General features: G+C 53.5%; 1 protein-coding gene across 1 annotated transcript in view; it reads left to right on the top strand.

Annotated features, from left to right (window-relative positions):
- LOC119444324 (polyamine-transporting ATPase 13A3) overlaps nucleotides 1-20,381 on the top strand; it is a 40,638-nt gene extending 20,257 nt beyond the window's left edge. The window contains exon 9 of the mRNA XM_037708737.2: nucleotides 20,206-20,381. Coding sequence (XP_037564665.2) covers nucleotides 20,206-20,381 — 176 coding nt within the window. The remainder of the gene's footprint in view (nucleotides 1-20,205) is intronic.
- The last annotated feature ends 260 nt before the right edge of the window (nucleotides 20,382-20,641 follow it).

The following is a 20,641-nucleotide window of genomic DNA, read 5'->3' as shown; positions in this document are numbered from 1 at the left end:
GGAAGACGTTCTGCAGTTATACGGGCCGCCGCCTAACCCTAAGCCTGAGAAATGCCACTTTTGCTTTGAGGAGCTAGAGTTCCTTGGCCATGTCGTCAGCCACGCGGGAGTCCGCCCGGATCCTAAAAAAATTGCCGCTGTCGCACAGTTCCCTGTTCCTTCAGATAAAAAGGCTGTCAGGCGCTTTCTCGGCCTCTGCGCATATTATCGGCGGTTTATTGCAGACTTTGCTCGCATTGCGTCGCCGTTAACTCGCCTCACGAGAGATGACGTTGCGTTTGTATGGGGTGACGAACAGCAAGCTGCATTTCATGATTTGCGGAACCGGTTACAAACGCCCCCTGTGCTTGCCCACTTTGACGAGACAGCTCCGACAATGCTTCACACTGATGCCAGCAATGTTGGTCTCGGAGCTGTGCTTGTGCAGTGCCAGGAGGACACAGAAAGAGTGATCGCTTATGCAAGCAGAACGCTGTCACGCGCAGAAGTAAATTACTCTACAACTGAGAAAGAGTGCCTCGCCGTGGTATGGGCGGTTACAAAATTTCGCCCTTATTTGTACGGTCGCCACTTCGACGTTATCAGCGACCATCATTCGCTTTGCTGGCTCACAAATCTGAAAGATCCTTCCGGGCGATTAGCACGTTGGAGCCTGAGACTGCAAGAGTTTGATATGACGGTCCTGCACAAGTCAGGGAAACGGCATACCGACGCTGACTGCCTGTCTCGGTCACCCATTGAGTCAGCTCCTTCGACCGATGAAGAGGAAACAGCATTCCTTGGTCTTCTCGACACGTCTACCATCGCACAACAACAACGTGACGACCCTGAGTTGCTTGACCTGATTAATTTCTTGGACGGACGAACTAGGACAGCACCTAAAGCTTTCGCAAGAGGATTGTCATCATTTTTCTTAAGGAACAAAGTCCTATACAAAATGAACTTCTCATCGAGCGGATCAAGCTATTTGCTCGTCGTTCCTACTGCTCTTCGTAGTGAAGTACTGGAAGCATGCCACAACGAGGTCACTTCTGGGCATCTAGGATATACGCGGACACTGAACAGAGTGCGACAAAGATATTATTGGCCAGGACTGCCCGTTGCCGTGAAACATCACGTTCGGACCTGCCTAGAGTGCCAGCGGCGCAAGTCACCTCCAACGAAACCAGCCGGTTTGCTACAACCCGTTCAGGTACCGCAAACACCATTTGACCAGATCGGAATGGACCTCTTGGGTCCGCTTCCTACCTCTACTAGTGGTAACCGCTGGGTTATTGTAGCAACTGACTATCTCACTCGCTACGCCGAAACAAAAGCTATCCAGAGAGGCACAGCAGCAGAGGTGGCCCGATTTTTCATAGAGAATGTTGTGCTGAGACATGGCGCACCAACCATCGTCATAACAGACCGAGGCACCGCATTCACAGCCGCGCTTTTAGATAACGTCCTGATGCTCAGTGGCACAAGTCACCGAAAGACAACAGCCTACCATCCACAAACAAACGGACTAACAGAGCGCCTGAACAAAACACTCGAAGACATGCTTTCCATGTACGTGAATATAGAGCACAACGATTGGGACGAGATTCTGCCTTATATCACGTTTGCTTATAACACGGCTAAACAAGAAACTACACGGATGACTCCATTCAGCCTTGTACACGGACGTGAAGTAAGGACGATGCTCGACGCCATGCTACCACACGAACCTGACGACATTGACACGGATGCCGATGCGTTTACGCAACGTGCAGAAGAAGCCAGGCAGCTCGCACGCGTGCGAATACACCAGCAGCAAGCATACGATGCAGGTCGCTATAATGCCCATCATAGGCCTGTAACTTATGAAACCGATGAAAGAGTATGGGTCTGGACGCCTATACGAAAACGGGGACTATCCGAGAAGCTTCTGAGGCGATATTTCGGACCCTATAAAGTGCTGCGTCGGCTAAGTGACGTCACATACGAGGTCGTTCCAGATAGCCCTCACTGCACAAGGCGCCGCCAACACCGTTCTGAACTTGTGCACGTAGTGCGCATGAAGCCCTACGTCAGCGAGTGACTGTACGAGGGACTTTCGTTTTCACCAAGCGAACTTTATTGTCTAGCATCGAGGCGATGCTCTTTTGGAAAGAGAGCAAATGACGCGTACTCTATCTATAGACGTTTAAACGACGATGACAGTATATGCATTGACTGACTCTGAGTAGTAGGACAGGGTGTTCGAAGACGAAGAAGATGTCTTTGTGCTGGTGATTCTGAAGCTGCTCCGCCGTCTTGTTCAACGTGTGGTCTCTTGTTCGCGTTGACCCGTGACAATATTATGGCGGTATAAGGTGCCGTACTGAAGGAAGAACAAGTGGAGTGAAGGGTCGGGTGTGGCGGAGTTGAGACGGTCGATGATAGACCGTAAAGCCAGTCGCGGCGTTGCTCGTCCCGTATATTAACGAGGTCCGCGATAGACAAGACGCAGGCGTCGGTGTCTTGCTCGGTGACGTCAGGGGAATCCACGGGATGCCGTGAAAGGCAGTCGGAATCTTGATGAAGCTGACCGGACTTGTGCACCACTGAAAACTAGTATTCTTGGAGGCACAGAGCCCAAAGACCAAGGCGGCCTGTAGGGTCTTTGAGCGAAGAAAGCCAGCAGAGGGCATGATGATCAGTTACGACGGTAAAGGTGGGGCCAAACAGGTAGGGACGAAATTTGGCGACCGCCCAGACAAGAGCAAGGCACTCTCGTTCCGTGATGGGTAATTCTTCTCCGGTGCGGACAGGAGGCGGCTAGCGTACGCGATGACACAGTCGTGGCCGAGCTGACGCTGAGCGAGGACGGCAGCGATTCCATGGCCGCTGGCATCTGTGCGAAGTTCCGTCGGAGCAGTCGGATCAAAATGCGCTAAAATAGGGGAAGTCGTGAGGCGTCTATAAGCGCCGAAAATGCAGCAGCTTGGGGTGAGCCCCATGTAAAAGCGGCGTCTTTTTTTAGGAGCGCAGTAAGGGGACGCGCAAGGTCGGCGAAATTACGAATAAAACGTCGGAAATAGGAGCACAATCCTATAAAACTGCGTACGTCTTTGGCCGAACAAGGTACAGGAAAATGCTTCACGGCGCGAACTTTTTCAGGATCGGGCTGGACACCTGTTGCGTTGACGAGATGGCCAAGTACGGTTATTTCACGGCGTCCGAAACGGCATTTTGAGGCGTTGAGTTGGAGACCGGCATTGCGGAATACCTCGAGAATGGCGGAGAGGCGCTGAAGATGGCTGTCAAATGTTGGCGAAAAAACATTGACATCGTCAAGGTAGCACAAGCAGGTTGACCATTTCAAGCCACAAAGAAGCGAATCCATCATGCGCTCGAATGTGGCTGGCGCATTGCAAAGGCCGAAAGACATCACTTTAAAGTGAAAGAGGCCATCTGGAGTTACGAATGCTGTTTTTTCGCGGTCCAGTGGGTCAACAGCAATCTGCCAATAACCTGAGCGAAGGTCAATAGACGAGAAATATTGGGCGCCGTGAAGACAGTCGAGTACGTCGTTGATACGGGGCAAGGGATAGTCGTCCTTTTTCGTGACCTTGTAGAGGTGTCGATAATCAACACAAAATCGCCAGGTGTTATCCTTTTTCTTGACCAGCACAACAGGAGCGGCCCAAGGACTCGAGGACGGTTCGATGATGTTCTTGGCCAGCATTTTATCGACTTCCTGTTGGATTATGGCGCGTTCCGCAGCGGAAACGCGATAAGGGCGCCGGTGAACCGGTTGGGCATCACCGGTGTGGATGTAGTGCTGAACAACTGTTGTCTGGCCTAAAGGGCGATTTTCGAGATCAAAGATATCGGAATACGACGGCAAGACCCGGCGAAGATCTTCTGCTTGCGTATGCGGGAGGTCGGCTGATATCATTTTCTCGAAATTGGCACATAGCGACGAGGTGGCTGTGAGAGAGCCGCAAAGAGTTCGAGGGCCGTCGACGGCTAACGCGGAAATCGCGCATTCCTGCAACGACGACATGGTGGCAAGCGCGATACCAGCAGGTAGTACGTGGGTAGAAAGACCAAAGTTCAAAGCGGCAGGCAGGTTTTGTTGTCGCGTATGGTAACCACAGTGTGCAGGAGAACGACAGAGTGCATCAGGACCACGTCGAGAATCGGGGAAACAACGTATTCACCATCGCAGACAGGAGGAGAGGGACTTAATGGGACGTACGTCGAGGCTTGCGGTGGCAGGTGGAGGAACTCTACAGAACATAAGCGGCTGGGAGTGTGTCCGAAATTACGTGGGCGTCAACAGGGAGTTCCAGTTGAAGGACACCTGTGATAAGGTAAGGGCTGAGTGCGTCGAGAGAAAGTCTAGGCCGAGGATCACGTCGTGCGGACACTGCGCAAGCACGGCACACAAACCAATGGTCTGATGGCCAGCAATGCACACTCGGGCGGTGTACATACCAAGAACGGCAGACGAGCTGCCATCAGCGACCCGTACTGTGCTCTGGATTGCGGGCGTAATCACTTTGCGGAGCTGAGTACGGAGAGCAGCGCTCATTATTAAAATCTGCGCTCCGGTGTCTATGAGGGCCGTAACGGTGACGTCGTCCACTTGAATGTCCAGGAGGTTTCGGCGCGTAGGTACAGTCAGCAGAGGATTTGTATATCGGGTCACTGATGCAGCGTCACCTCCGGGAGCTGCACGGCTTAGTTTTCCGGAGCGTAGGTGCCAGGCCGTGCAGGGGACGATGACCGGTATGGTCGCGGCGATCGAGATCGACGGCCTTGTGGGGACGGTGAGCGGCTAAACCTGGAGTGTGGAACGGCGGCATCGGAAGCATCGAAACATGTGTATCAGAGCGAGGGGAAAACCGTCGAACGTTGCCTCCAGGACGACGCCAAGATCCAGTGCTCCAGTTTGAAGGCGACGACCAGCTACTGCGGCAGTGACGGGCAATGTGTCCAAGGCGAGGGCAGTTGAAACATATGGGTCGGTCGTCTGCCGTCCTCCAGTCAGCCGGGTTTCGGTAGCGCGAAGGGTAGACCTGATTCTGGGTGACATTTGCAGGGGTACGTTCGGATGTACGGATGGAACAGACGGCCGATGATAATCCCATGTTCGCGAACTCCTGGCGGACGACTGCTTGTATGAGTGACACGGTGGGCAGGTTGGCTGACTGAACGTTGGAAGAACGGCTGTAGGAGCTAGAGCTTCGAGTTCGCGGCGAACAATACGCGTTACATCTTCTGACGCTGTAGCCGGCACAAGCGTCGGTGGGTCTTCGCATGATGAAGTGGCGGCGGTGTTAGGTAGCCGAAGGAACTGGCGGGTGATGCGGCGACTCTTCGCTTGTTCAAAGCGCTGGCATTCCTTAAATATGGCGTCGACCGTCGTACAGTCCTTACACACCAGTAGATTAAACGCGTCATTGGCTATTCCTTTCAAAATATGCGATATCTTGTCATCTTCGGCCATTTGTGCGTCAACTTTTCGACAAAGGCCCAGTACGTCCTGTATGTACGAAATGTACGATTCAGTGGTCGTCTGGATACGAGATCCCAACTCCTATTTAGCGGCCTGCTGTCGGCCAAATGATCTGCCGAACAGCTCACACAGCTTCGCCTTGCAAGCGTCCCAACTTGTAAGATCTTCTTCATGCGTCCGGTACCACACGCGTGCCGGCCCTTTCAGATAGAATATCGCGTTGGCTAACATAACCGTGGGGTCCCACCTGTTGCGGTTGCTGACGCGTTCGTACATGTCGATCCAATCTTCGACTTCCAAGCCATCTGTGCCAGAAAAGGTTCCCGGGTCTTGTTGGTGCAAAGGCATCACAGGAGCCGGTGGCTGCTGCACCGTCGGCACTTCACTGGTCATCGCGGAGAAACCAACACGGCGACCGCTTCGAAGTTCCGTGCTTGGTTGACGGAGCCGGCACGTTGACAGGTTTACCCAGCACTTCCACCAAAAGATGTTGCGGGTATAACGTTTATTTAGGGAGTATTGCTATATCCAAGGTTTTGACAAACAGCGGCGACCGATGCATTGCTGTCGCGCGGCTCTGGCCACTTCGTCGCCGTCGTCCGACCGACAGTAGCAGCCCCTTCACTGTCTCGTGGCAATATATATATATATATATATATATATATATTGTGAGCGCATTTTTTGCATATCGTCGTCGTCATCTGTACATACGACTCATCATCTTGTGTGAGCGCTATTTGTGCATGTCGTCGTCGTCATTTGTACATACGACTCATCATCATCTTTTGTCTCGTGCGGTGCTTCGTCTCTGACTCGGGCGGCTTCTCGGAAATAAAGGCATCGCATCGGCCGACGTCTCACAAGTGGTGGAGAGTGCTTCGATTCCCACGTCCTCTTACTTTCCCGATTCCCCTGGAGCTCCGATCCGGTCGTCGTTTGCTCTCGCCTACCACGGTGATGGCAGAAACCAACCCGTCCTCCAGTGCTGCTACCACCTCTGCTCAGCCCGCTGGGCCTACCTGGACGGTGAACACCACACACCGAGATCCTCCCGTCTTTGCCGGCCTCCGCGGCGACGACGTCGTCGAGTGGCTCGATCACTACAACAGAGCCAGCGACGCCAATCATTGGGATGACACGCACAAATTGCGGTATGTCGCTTTTCACTTAACCGAAGTTGCGAAGACATGGTTTTTAACCACGAAAGTGACTTTTAGGACTGGTCATCATTCACTCAGCAATTTCGCCAGATATTCGGCATGTCCTCTGGACGCTCCGCAGTCGCGAAACAGAAGCTGGCAACGCGCATACAAGAGCAGGACGAGTCCTATACGTCCTACATTGAGGACGTCCTCGCTCTCTGCCGCCACGCACAAAGTGACATGGCGGAAGCTGATCGCGTTCGCCACATACTGAAAGGCATCAACACGGTCGCCTTTAATGCTCTCGTCATGCAGAACCCAAACTGCGTTGGGGATATTATCACGGCCTGCCAGCGTCTAGACACGCTCCAGTCTATTCGCCTGCCACGCACCTCTACCGACCCTCATCTCAACGGTGATGCTGAGCTGCGAGCCCTGATACGCACTCTCATCAGGGAGGAACTCCACGGCCATCTTTCTAGACCTACGACGCTTGCAACCGTGCGCCCCGCTCCTCCTGGACTGCGTGACATCATAATGGACGAACTGGCGTCGATGACAAACGTCCAAATGGACAAGTCTACTGCACCATTTCGTCCGCCAAGTTATGCCGAAATCGCCTCCCGGCCTCCCTCGACCGTTCAGTCTCCACCTGCCGAAGCTTACCGCGACCCCCTAGCTTCGCTGGCAGCGAATACTCCTGCACAGCCGTACTACTCTCCGTGGCGGTCGTCGCGCCCTGTTTGTTTCTACTGTGGTATTCGCGGCCACATTTCTCGCTTCTGCCGTCGGCTTCAGCAATATGAAAGGCGGGGCTATGCTACCTTTGAGCGAGACAGCGCACATAGTTTGACTCCTACGTTCCCGGGCGTCACCCAAGTGAAAGGCGAGGCTATGACACCTTTGAGCGAGAAAGGATACCAGGGCTAGATTCGTACGTTCCCGGACCGTACACAACCTCTTCTGGTCGCTCTCTTTCACCTGCCCAGGACTTGGCTCGAGCATCCGCTCGCCCCGGCGTCGCTCTCCTTCACCTTACCGCCGTTCATCATCGCCCTTGCGTGCTGCTTCCCATGTTGTGGACACCCGTTCAGAAAACTAGAGGCTGCAGTTTTCGGAGGAGAAACTGCATCGTATCGGACTATCCCAATTCCTCCTGCTCGCCCCACCAATTTGCTCTCGGTTTGTGTGGAAGGTGTTTCTGTCAACGCCCTGGTAGATACTGGAGCCGCTATTTCTGTTATACATCGTGAACTGTGCTTCCGTCTGCAAAAAGTGCGAACGCCGTATGTTGGTCCGGTCTTATGTGGTGCCAATGACGTTCCCATCTTTCCTACCGGACAGTGCACAGCTCGCGTTCTGATAGACGGTATTCGTCATCATGTGCAACTTGCGGTGCTTTCGACGTGCGCTCATCAGATGATATTAGGATGGGGCATCCTGTCCGCTGCTTCTGCACTAATTTCGTGCGGCGACCCAAGGATTCACATCAGCGACAACGAGACTTATCCTGTTTTCAATTCCCGGTGTCCCAACCTCATTGCAGCAGCCGATTTTATTATCCCACCAGACGAAGAACCTATTCTTACCGTTAAATCAACAGACATTGTCGACGGAGGCGAATTGGTTGTACCTTCTCAGCGTTGCATTTCTCGAGGACTCGCCATCGCTTCTTGCTTGGTCCAGTTCTCGAGTGGCTATGCCAACCTCACAGTCTTTAATACGACTCCTGAGCCACTACTACTGCAGAAAGGGTCTACTGTCGCCAAGCTCGCCGACGCTGCGCCGGTATGTGTCGTCAGTGTTTCGCCTGCCACGTCTTCCGCGCATTGTACGCTCGCAGAAGGCCACACTAGTGCTATTAAGGCCACCTTGAGTGCAGATATCAATCCGGCCCAGATCGATGCACTCCGCACCATTTTAATGAAGCATGAAGCTTGATTTCATGTTTCTCCGCGAGGCCTGGGTCAGACCACTGTAACTACTCACCGAATTGAAACAGACGGCTCTCGCATCATTCGCCGTCGCCCGTACCGTGTGTCACCTTCGGAGCGAAAACTTATAGGTGAACAAGTGAACGACATGCTGACACGCAACATTATAAGGCCTTCAGCAAGCCCTTGGTCTTCTCCTGTTGTGCTTGTTAAAAAAAAGGATGGTTCTGTGCGCTTTTGCATCGATTATAGGGCGCTAAACAAAATTACCCGCAAGGATGTTTATCCAATGCCTCGTATTGACGATGCTTTGGATACCTTACAAGGTGCCGAGTATTTCTCGAGCCTCGACTTGCGCTCCGGATATTTGCAGATTCCAATGCATGAGCAAGATAAGGAAAAGACTGCGTTTGCTACACTTGATGGCCTTTTCGAGTTTAACGTGATGCCTTTTGGACTGTGCAATGCGCCAGCTACGCTTGAACGTATGATAGATACAGTACTCCGTGGCTTAAAATGGAAGACATGACTTAGTTAGTTGGACGACATTGTCATCTTTTCATCGAGTTTCTCCCAGCACCTACAACGTCTAGACCAAGTTCTGGCGTGTCTAGCAAAGGCTGGTCTCCAACTCAATACGAAAAAGTGCTGCTTTGCAAGCCGAAGCATTAAAGTATTGGGCCACGTCGTCAGTAAGCATGGCATCCAGACTGACCCCGATAAAATCGCTGCAGTGCTGCAATTTCCGCCACCAACCACACTTAAAGAACTCCGCAGCTTTTTAGGACTCGCGTCCTACTTCCGCCGCTTTGTCCGTGACTTCGCCACCATCGCCGCTCCTCTACACAAACTTCTGACTTCGAGCGCGTCCTTTGTGTGGTCCGACGACTGTGAAGCCGCCTTCCAGACCCTCAAACGACTTCTCACGTCAGGGCCCGTGCTCCGTCATTTCGATGCAACCGCCCCTACTATTCTACACACTGATGCCAGTGGGCATGGAATTGGCGCTGTCCTGCTGCATCGGAATCAGAAGTCTGATGAGCAAGTCGTGGCTTATGCAAGTCGTACTCTTTCTCCTGCTGAGCACAACTACACAATTACAGAACAGGAATGCCTCGCCATCGTGTGGTGAATACAAAAATTTCGACCCTATCTCTACGGCCGCCATTTCACAATTGTGACCGACCATCATGCTCTCTGTTGTCGTCCCTGAAAAACTTGTCTGGACGCCTCGGCCGTTGGGTACTGCGCTTGCAGGAATATGACTTTACTGTCACGTATAGGTCCGGCAAACATCAAGATGCCGACGCTTTGTCACGCTGCCCGCTGTCTCCACACGCCCATGCTTCACCTTCGGTCTGCACGTCACCATCTAGCCACACGTCTCAGCACACGTCCAGTAGCCCGTGACAGGCGGTTGCCTCAGTTGACTTTCTTCCGTCCACTGACCTCGTCTCAGTCCAGCGTACTGACCCATACTGCCGAACGCTCATCGACCGACTTACTGGCTTGGCACGACCCCCCAACAGTCGCTTAAGACGACAACTTACACGTTTTAAGCTTCAGGGTGGAGCGTTATTTCGATTAATCTACCATCCTTCCGGTAACCGGTGGGTACCAGTCATACCTCGCTCACTTCGACTCCAAGCAGTAGAATCATTTCACGACGACGCGACGGCTGGCCACTTCGGCTTTCTGAAGACCTAAGACCGCATCAAAACGCGTTGTTTCTGGCCGGGCCTTTCCATCTCTGTCGCCAAATACGTTAGCTCCTGCGCGTCATGCCAACACAGAAAACGCTCGACATCCCTTCCAGCCGGTCCTCTTTAGCCTCTACCATGCCCGTCCACCCCCTTCGAAATTGCGGGCATAGACTTGTACGGACCCCTCCCACTCACGCCCGCTGGTCACCGCTGGATCGTTACCGCAGCAGATCATCTAACGCGGTACGCTGAGACAGCTGCTCTTCGCTCTGGTACTGCCTCAGAAGTCGCCGAGTTTTTCGTGCACGGTATCATTTTCGCACCTCGTGTGCTGCTGAGTGACCGTGGCAAGACGTTTCTTTCGCATGTCCTTCTTGAAGTCCTCCAGGCCTCTGACACCACCCATAAGACCGCATCAGCGTACCATCCGCAAACAAATGGTCTTACCGAGCGTTTTCATCGAACTTTGTCCGACATGATGTCAATCTATGTTCGACCCGATCACACCAACTGGGACACCATCCTACCTTTAGTGACGTTTGCGTACAATACTGCCGTCCAACGTACAACCAATTACAGTCCCTTCTTCCTTGTGTACGGTCGGGCGCCGTCTTTCGTCTTGGACACTACACTCCTTTCAGCACCTGCTGCTCCATCCGCGTCTCTTCCTCAAGAATTTGCTGCTCGCATCGCCCGCTGCCGTGAAATTGCCCGCGCCAACACCGCTACCATTCAGGACAAAAGGAAAATTCGCTATGATGCGACGCGGCGCGTTGCTTCGTTCCGCCCAGGCGACGAAGTTCTTTTGTGGACACCTGTTCGCGCACCGGGCCTCTGTGAAAAGTTTCTCCACAGATATCTCGGCCCCTACACCGTTTTGCAAAAAACTTCGGCCGTTAACTACCGCGTCACTCCTGTCAGCTCAGCTACTGACCGCCGCCGCCGCACTACGGAAATCGTTCACGTCTCTCGCCTGAAACCTTACATTCGCCATACCTACCCTTTCTAGCTTGCGGTCTTGCTGACCGCTTTCCTGAAGGGGGGGGAAGTTAGTGTAAGCGCATTTTGTGCAAATCGTCGTCGTCATCTGTACATACGACTCATCATCTTGTGTGAGCGCTATTTGTGCATATCGTCGTCGTCATTTGTACATACGACTCATCATCTTTTGTCTTGTGCGGTGCTTCGTCTCTGACTCGGGCGGCTGCTCGGAAATAAAGGCCGACGTCTCACAATATATATATATATATATATATATATATATATATATATATATATATATATTGACACGTATACATGTTTATCTTTCACCGGTGGCCGCTTTCCGCCGGCTAACAAATGTTAAACGTTATCGCTCGGCGCAGGACGCGCCTGTATCGGAAGTTTCTAGGACGTTATCGATACTTCTTTCCGTTGCCTGTTTTCACCGACGCTTATGTTATCTGATTGTATGACCGACGCGAATTGTCTAGAACTTTCTGGAAGACACGCGGGCATCAGGGATTAATCTGGAACCTTCGATGACGCAGGTATAAAAGCCGACGCGCTTCGCCGCTGATCAGATTTTCGACGATCGCCGACTGTGTTCGCCGCTATCGCTGTGCTTTGAGTGTAGCTTGCTTTTGTGGGCACAGGTTCGCCCAATAAACAACCAGTTTTCGTCATACACAGTTTTGCGACTGTTTTATTTACCGTCACTACTACGTGACATCAGGTGGAGGTGCTTTTGTGTCCATGCAGCGGACGCCCCCGCAAAGCCGCGACCCAAGCCCGAAACCGGAGGACGAGACCAACGTCGCCAAGGACCAGCGAGCTAGCCGTAGGCAGCAAGGACTTTTACCAGAATACGGACTTCTTCCCGAGAAGACCACAGCGATCAAGGCCAAGTCAACGACCACAATGGCAGCCCCAGCGTCCCCCATCCTGCTGCAGCAACCTCGGGAGCCACCGACCTTCCGGGGATCATCTGCTGAAGACCCTGAAACATGGCTGGAGACGTACGAGAGGACCGCGACATTCAACAAATGGAGCGACGATGACAAGCTGCGCCATGTCTATTTTTCGTTGGATGACGCTGCTCGGACATGGTTTGAGAACAGAGAGACCATCCTGGTGACTTGGGACCTATTTCGCGAGAACTTCGTGAGGACCTTCACGAGTGTCGTACGAAAAGAAAGGGCTGAAGTTCTCCTGGAAACCAGAAGAGTTCAATTGCCGAACGAGAGCATCGCGATCTTCACGGAGGAGATGACTCGCCTCTTCCGCCACGCCGACCCCGACATGTCTGAAGAAAAGAAAGTTAGGTTCTTGATGCGGGGCGTCAAGGAGCATCTATTCACCGGATTGATGCGCAACCCGCCCAAGACTGTGGCAGAATTTGTTTCGGAGGCGACAACGATCGAGAAGACGCTTGAAATGCGAGCCAGGCAATACAACCGCCGTGCGCTGATAACTACGCCGAAGCTCAAGCTCTAGGCGCCAACGACCTGCACGAGGCGATCAGAGCGGTTGTACGGGAAGAACTACAGAAATTATTCCCAAGATCGCAGCCTCAGGTGGCTTCAATCGCTGACATAGTTAAAGAAGAGTTTCAGCGACCACTGGAAGTGCCAGAAGTTCCGGCATCGCCTCAACCACAGCCGCAAGCGATGACCTACGCCGCCGTCGCCCGTCGTGAAGGCCCCCCTCCACGCTCGCGCCAGGGCCCCGTAACGCCGCAGTTCCGTCGTCCACCGCCGCCGCCGCCAGCACGCCCGCCCGTCGCCCAGCGCAGCTACCAGCGGAAGACGGACATTTGGCGCGCCCCCGACCACCGCCCGCTCTGCTATCACTGCGGGGAAGCCGGCCATGTCTACCGCCGATGCCCATACCGCGAGATGGGCCTACGAGGGTTCGCCATCAACGCGCCACGTCCACAGCTTGGCGAGCGACCACGTGACATCGCCGACTACCTTGCCGGAGCCCAGTGGCAACCACGACGACCCTCACGCTCGCCGTCACCAGGCCGCTACATCTCGCCGCATCGCCGCCTGTATGCCGGCCCAACCCGGGGCCGATCTCCCAGCCCATACCCGGGAAACTAAAAGCAGCAACCGATGGAGGTGCGGTTGCTGTACGACGCAATGCCGAAGATCCTCCGCCGCCGACGACGACGACGACGATTCGCGAATCATCACGACGAGATATCAGCATGCCGCCTAGCAACAGCCTTGACAGCACTTCGCCGCAGAAAGAAGACCTTCCGAAGCAACGTAGCAGCAGCAGAGCAAGCCGACGCAGCCGTGATCCGACGCCACGAATTAACCGCAACGCCAGACGCCGGTCTACCGATCTAGACGTGCTCATCGATGGTCATAACGTCACCGCTCTCGTCGACACTGGCGCCGACTATTCCGTCTTCAGTGGCGCGTTCGCCGCCAAGTTGAAGAAGGTGAAGACGGCCTGGCAAGGACCCGATATACGGACAGCGGGAGGTCACCTAATAACGCCGGCTGGAATCTGCACAGCGCGAGTCACGGTAAACAACCGCACTTACCCGGCGAGCTTCGTAATCCTGCCGCACTGCTCCAGGGACGTCATCCTAGGCATGGACTTTCTAAACCAACATGGTGCAGTCATCGACTTAAGGTCCAAGTCGATAACGCTTTCAACACACAAAGCGATACCGCCGGATACAAGCATCAGTTACCATGCCTTGAATGTGCTTGAAGAACAAGTCACCGTTCCGCCGCGCTCCAGCGTAATGATTTCCGTCGGTACCGAAGTGCCTGCAGACATGGAAGGCGTCATCGAGGGCGATCATCACTTACTGCTCGACCGTGAAATTTGCGTCGCTAGAGGCATAGCTGAGCTACGTGCAGGGAAAGCAAGGGTGATGCTCACGAACTTCAGCCCCGAATATAAGCACATTAACAAAGGCACCACGGTCGCCTACATCGACGAAATAGTACAAGCCAGCAGTGCTTTCGCCTTCACGGATTCCAGTGCACCTGCAACGACGACTATAATACCTGAGCCAACTTTCGACGTCAATCAGAACCTTCCCAGGCATAAGAAAGAACAACTAAAAGCTCTGCTCCTGCAATACAAGGACTGCTTCTCGTCGTCGTCAAAAGTTCGACAAACCCCTGTCGCCAAGCACCGCATCATCACCGACGAAAATGTCCGCCCACTCCGTCAGAGCCCGTACCGTGTTTCGGCGCGCGAACGTGAAGCCATAAGGCACCAAGTCGACGAAATGCTACGCGACGACATCATCCAGCCGTCCAAGAGTCCGTGGGCGTCCCCCGTGGTGTTAGTGAAGAAGAAGGATGGAACCCTACGTTTCTGCGTCGATTATCGTCGGCTCACCAAGATCACGAAGAAGGACGTATACCCCCTCCCACGGATTGACGACGCCTTGGATCGACTCTACAACGCAAAGTATTTTTCGTCGATGGACCTCACAACCGGCTACTGGCAAATCGAAGTCGACGAGAGGGACCGGGAGAAGACTGCCTTTATAACACCAGATGGACTGTTCGAGTTCAAGGTCATGCCGTTTGGTCTTTGCTCGGCACCTGCGACTTTCCAACGCGTCATGGATACAGTACTGGCAGGCTTGAAGTGGCAGACTTGCCTCGTCTATCTGGACGACGTCGTTGTGTTTGCCTCAAGCTTCGAAGAACACCTGCGGCGCCTTGAAACAGTTCTTCAAGCAATCAAAACCTCCGGACTCACGTTAAAGCCCGAAAAGTGCCGCTTCGCATATGAGGAGCTCTTGTTTTTGGGCCACGTCATCAACAAGTCTGGAGTGCGCCCCGACCCTCAGAAAACTGCGGCCATCTCCAACTTTCCTCCGCCCGCTGACAAGAAGGCAGTGCGTAGATTTCTTGGACTGTGCGCCTATTACAGGCGCTTCGTCAAGAATTTCTCACGGATCGCTGAGCCACTGACGTATCTCACGAAGGCCGACGTCGAGTTCAAGTGGGAGACGCCGCAAGTCGAAGCATTCGAAGAACTGAAGCGACGCCTGCAATCGCCACCAATACTTGCGCATTTCGACGAAAACGCCGATACGGAAGTCCACACCGACGCAAGCAGCGTAGGACTCGGCGCCGTGCTTGTGCAGAGGACTGACGGACTAGAAAGGGTTGTAAGTTACGCTAGCCGGTCGCTATCGAAGGCGGAAGCAAATTATTCCACAACAGAAAAGGAGTGCCTCGCCATCATCTGGGCTACATCAAAGTTTCGCCCCTACCTCTATGGCAGGCCCTTTAAAGTTGTGAGCGACCACCACGCCTTGTGTTGGCTAGCTAACTTGAAGGATCCTTCAGGTCGCCTCGCACGCTGGAGCCTGAGACTTCAAGCATTCGACATCACCGTCGTTTACAAGTCCGGGCGAAAGCACTCTGACGCCGATTGTTTGTCTCGCGCCCCCGTCGAACCGCCGCCACAAGACGACCAGGATGACGACACTTTCTTGGGACCCATCAGTGCCGACGAATTCGCCGAACAACAACGAGCCGACCCGGAACTGAGGAGCCTTGTAGACTACCTGGAAGGGAAGACCGTCATTGTGCCGAAGGTGTTCAGGCGAGGATTGGCGTCGTTTTTCTTGCAAAACGACATTCTCCTAAAGAAGAACTTCTCGCCTCTCCGAGCCAACTACCTCCTCGTGGTACCCTCAGCATTGCGTCCAGAGGTTCTGCAAGCTCTCCATGACGACCCAACGGCTGGACATCTCGGTTTTTCACGCACTCTCGCGAGGATACAAGAAAAATACTACTGGACTCTCCTCTCTGCCGACGTCGCCCATTACATAAGGACATGCCGAGACTGTCAGCGACGCAAAACACCGCCGACAAGGCCAGCCGGACTTCTACAGCCAATCGAGCCACCTCGCCGACCGTTCCAGCAGATCGGGATGGACTTACTGGGGCCTTTTCCGACGTCGACGTCCGGGAATAAATGGATCGTCGTCGCTACGGACTACCTCACCCGCTACGCCGAAACAAAAGCCTTGCCCAAAGGCAGTGCCGCCGAGGTAGCCCGATTCTTCGTTGAGAACATCCTCCTGCGTCACGGTGCCCCAGAAGTCCTCATCACCGACAGAGGCACGGCCTTTACGGCAGAACTAACTCAAGCCATCCTGCGGTACAGCCAGACAAGCCATCGCCGCACCACCGCCTACCACCCGCAGACGAATGGCCTCACCGAGCGCCTAAATAAGACCATCGCCGACATGCTGGCAATGTACGTCGACGTCGAACACAAGACGTGGGATGCCATCCTTCCGTACGTGACCTTCGCATACAACACGGCCATGCAAGAAACGACGCACATGGCGCCGTTCAACCTGGTCTACGGAAGGAACGCGGCAACGACGCTTGACGCCATGCTACCAGACGTCGCTGACGAAGGAAATGTCGACGTTGCGACTTATTTGCAGCGTGCCGAAGAAGGTCGACAGCTCGCCCGCCTGCGCATCAAGAACCAACAAAGGACCGACAGCCGACACTACAATCTTCGACGACGCTACGTCGAGTACCAGCCCGGCGACCGTGTTTGGGTCTGGACTCCGATTCGCCGACGAGGACTTAGCGAGAAACTGTTGCGTCGCTATTTCGGACCATATAAGATAATCCGACGTATTGGCGCACTGGACTATGAGGTCGTGCCAGACGGCATTTCGCAATCACAGCGGCGCCGGGCACGACCTGAAGTCATCCATGTAGTGCGTCTTAAACCTTTCTACGCCCGCTGACGACCTTAGGTACTTCGTTACTTTGTTATTGTTTTTTGTTGTTGTTGTTTATTACGCATGGTTTTGTTTTCGCTTCCGTGTTTGTAGCATCGGGACGATGCTTTTTAAGGGGAGGGTATTGACACGTATACATGTTTATCTTTCACCGGTGGCCGCTTTCCACCGGCTAACAAATGTTAAACGTTATCGCTCGGCGCAGGACGCGCCTGTATCGGAAGTTTCTAGAACGTTATCGATACTTCTTTCCGTTGCCTGTTTTCACCGACGCTTATGTTATCTGATTGTATGACCGACGCGAATTGTCTAGAACTTTCTGGAAGACACGCGGGCATCAGGGATTAATCTGGAACCTTCGATGACTCAGGTATAAAAGCCGACGCGCTTCGCCGCTGATCAGATTTTCGACGATCGCCGACTGTGTTCGCCGCTATCGTTGTGCTTTGAGTGTAGCTTGCTTTTGTGGGCACAGGTTCGCCCAATAAACAACCAGTTTTCGTCATACACAGTTTTGCGACTGTTTTATTTACCGTCACTACTACGTGACAATATATATGCCTAAGCGGGGCAGCCGCAGAGATCGCTTGCGCCGGCCTGGCGACAACTTGAGCGTAGCTAAGTGGCGCCGGTGCCGGAGGGCGCTGGTGATATTCGGGCATGACTTCGGCGATTTCCTGTTCTATCACTCGGCGGAGGGGAGGTGGGAGTGTGGTTGATGGCTGTTCCACAGGCTGCGGGTGAGCAAAGGGCTGCAGGGAGAGCTGGCGTGCAATTTCTTCGCGCACAAATGTATTCATTTCTGCCAGCAAGGTGGTGTGGTCAGAAATGGTGGACAAGCCAGCGAGATCGGCTGTCCCGTGCTGGCGGCAGACGGGTCAACGACCGCTGCCGGCGTAGCTCCTCCTAACTCGGGCACAGCGATATTATCTCTGCCACCGTGCGAGGATTTTTGGCGAGGAGCATGGTGAAGGCGTCGTCGTCGATGTCTTTCATCACATTTTGAATCTCATCCGGTTCGGACATAGTTCCCGTTGCTTTTCTTGCACAAGTCCAGAATGTCCTCTATGTAACTTGTGAAAGATTCCCCGGCCTGCTGAGCTCGTTCGCGCAAACGCTGTTCTGCTTGCAGCTTACGAACAGCAGGGCCGCCAAACACGTCGATAATGGCAGTCTTGAAAGCGTACCAGGTCGGGAAATCGGATTCGTGGTTGTTGTACCAAAGACTTGCTATTCCCGCCAGGTAAAAGACCAAGTTGCTCAATTTTCCTACCTCGTTCCATTTGTTGGGTACAGTCACGCGCTCGTAGATAGCGAGTCGGTCCTCCACGTCGGTGCCATCCGCGCCAGTGAAGATAGGTGGGTCGCGTTGACGACGGACGCCGGGACATGCGGGTGATGCGGGAGGAGGCGTTTGCTGGGAGGCGTCTTGCGGCATGATAGATGGTAGTGCACGGGATCGAAGCTCCAGGGGCATCGAAGGGGTTTCGGAGCGGATGTGAGGGTACAGCACCTCCACCAATTTATAAGGATGTTTATTGGACGGAACTTGAAGTAGCGCAAGGGCGACTGTCCAAAAAGCGCAGCACGGACTCTCAGCACGAGCGGCGCTCGATAGCCGAAGAAAACGACCCACTAGAAGGTACTGGAGAAGGAGACCCACTTCAAGGCGCTGGAGCGGACGACCCATGCACTTCAGGGTTCCAACGCTTTGCTACAATATATATGTAACGGTGCACAGATGGTCCGTGCATGGAAGCAGAGGAAGACGAAGATTAAAGGCAGTGGTCGGGCGACCATGTTTGTCTCCGTCCGAAACCTCCTGCTCGTGTCACACAACTCGACAGGATGAAGACCTGGCAGCCACCTCATCAGTCGCACATCAACTTGGAGGCCTTCCACGCCACGCTGTGAACTCCGAGCGCACAGCTCCCCCCACCGACACCGACAGCATCATGACCGCATCATCGGAAGACTTGGACGTCCCCAAGTACACTGGATCAGCAGACGATGGGCCCGTGGAAGACTGGTTCCGCTTATTCGAGCTCCACGCTACCGCTGCATCATGGTCGGAACGGGAGATGGTCGCCAGCTTCGATGAATACCTGACCGGTGAGGCATTTCGCTTCTACCTGACCCACATATTTGAATACAAAGAATCGTGGAAAGAAATCAAAGAAGAGATGATCGGTCGATTTAAAGTATGCGCTGCAGACTCCCTCATTATCAAACAGCTGGAGAAATCGCAACTGGGTCGCCGTAGTCACCCACAGTCTCCACGTAGCTATCATCATCAGTGCCCACCAAAGCCACGCGTGACTCGATCATCGACAATTTCCTCAAATAGTGGTCCTCCCGAAAAGACAAAAGAAAATCGCAAGCCTACCATGATTTCACCACTCACAATGGACATAGTAAAGCCTCCGTTCTCTGAGCGATATCCAAGTCGCTTCACTTCAAGACCAAACCTTCCACCAGGTTTCAGTGCCGTGCAGGAGTCGCGAATAGGTGCGTCTTCACCATGCTATCAGTACTCCTGCCATCGTGAATCCATCAGATGCGTTCACTGCGTCTTATACGTGCGACCCGCCGCCTGGTTTCCAGTCACGGCAGTCCTCTATGACGCTCATTCCGCAGCCCGTGCTTCACAGAATTGCTTCGTTCGCGCATGGCATCCTCGAATTTTCCAGAGTCAGACCTATCACTGGAAGCGCATGGTGAAGTCACGTCTACAGCGACATCATCCAATGATAGAGCATCCAGGATTCCAAGCTGCATCAATTCAGACTACGGTACCGTTCACACCAGTCAAGCAAAGAGCGCTGCTATTACTTCCAGCGGTGACGTGAAACAGACTGCCTTCGCGCCAAGAGTACAGAAGGAAACCACCACGAGCGTGTCCTCTTTTCACGAAGAAGACAATGCTCTTTCAGCAGCAACGGATGAGCCATGTACATTTGGAGACCAAATCACTTCGCAACAAATAAACTTTCTTCCGCGTACAACACCCCAAGGAACCGCTGCCACTGCAGAAGTGTCGCAAACCCTAAGCATCACACTCTGCCATAATACAACAGCACCCATTCGTCGCTGCAGCCTCAGAAGAGCCTTCTGTGGAGCCTGACACAATGCTTTTGCCACCAGACAAGTCTCCCACAAGCGAGCAATGCACCAGCTACCCACATATCACCACGTTGGTTTGCAAAACAAATCATAGGCCAAATCTGCAGGAACGACTACCCCAGCAGCTCCCTCATAAACATAAAAAAGATCAACATCAACTCCATGATGAACTTCAGCGACTTCCAAGACGGCTTCGACATAATCTACGACGAAGTGCATCACCGAAAACCCAGATACAACAAGAAAGGCGAGAACGCGCAAGCCAGCTAAACCCAAGGCGAACCCAACTAGGTCGTGTCCCAAGAAACGAACATCACCAAGGACCTTTACAACATGACCAGTCAAGACGGCGCCTATTGCGGAGACAATCGCGACGACACCGGATGCGACGGCGAAAAGGACGGGTGCCATTTTGTCGCCTCAGCCACCTCGAACAACGAGCAGTCATTTCAGAAGCACGTATCTGCAACCATCAGAAACAAGGAAATTCACGAGCCAACGGTACCTCTCACATGCGCGCCATATCGTCA

This window comes from Dermacentor silvarum, chromosome 3 (genome assembly GCF_013339745.2).
Source record: "Dermacentor silvarum isolate Dsil-2018 chromosome 3, BIME_Dsil_1.4, whole genome shotgun sequence".
NCBI classification, from domain to species: Eukaryota; Metazoa; Arthropoda; class Arachnida; order Ixodida; family Ixodidae; genus Dermacentor; species Dermacentor silvarum.
The sequence above is the reverse complement of the archived record's forward strand: the minus strand, read 5'-3'. Positions and strand labels throughout refer to the sequence as shown.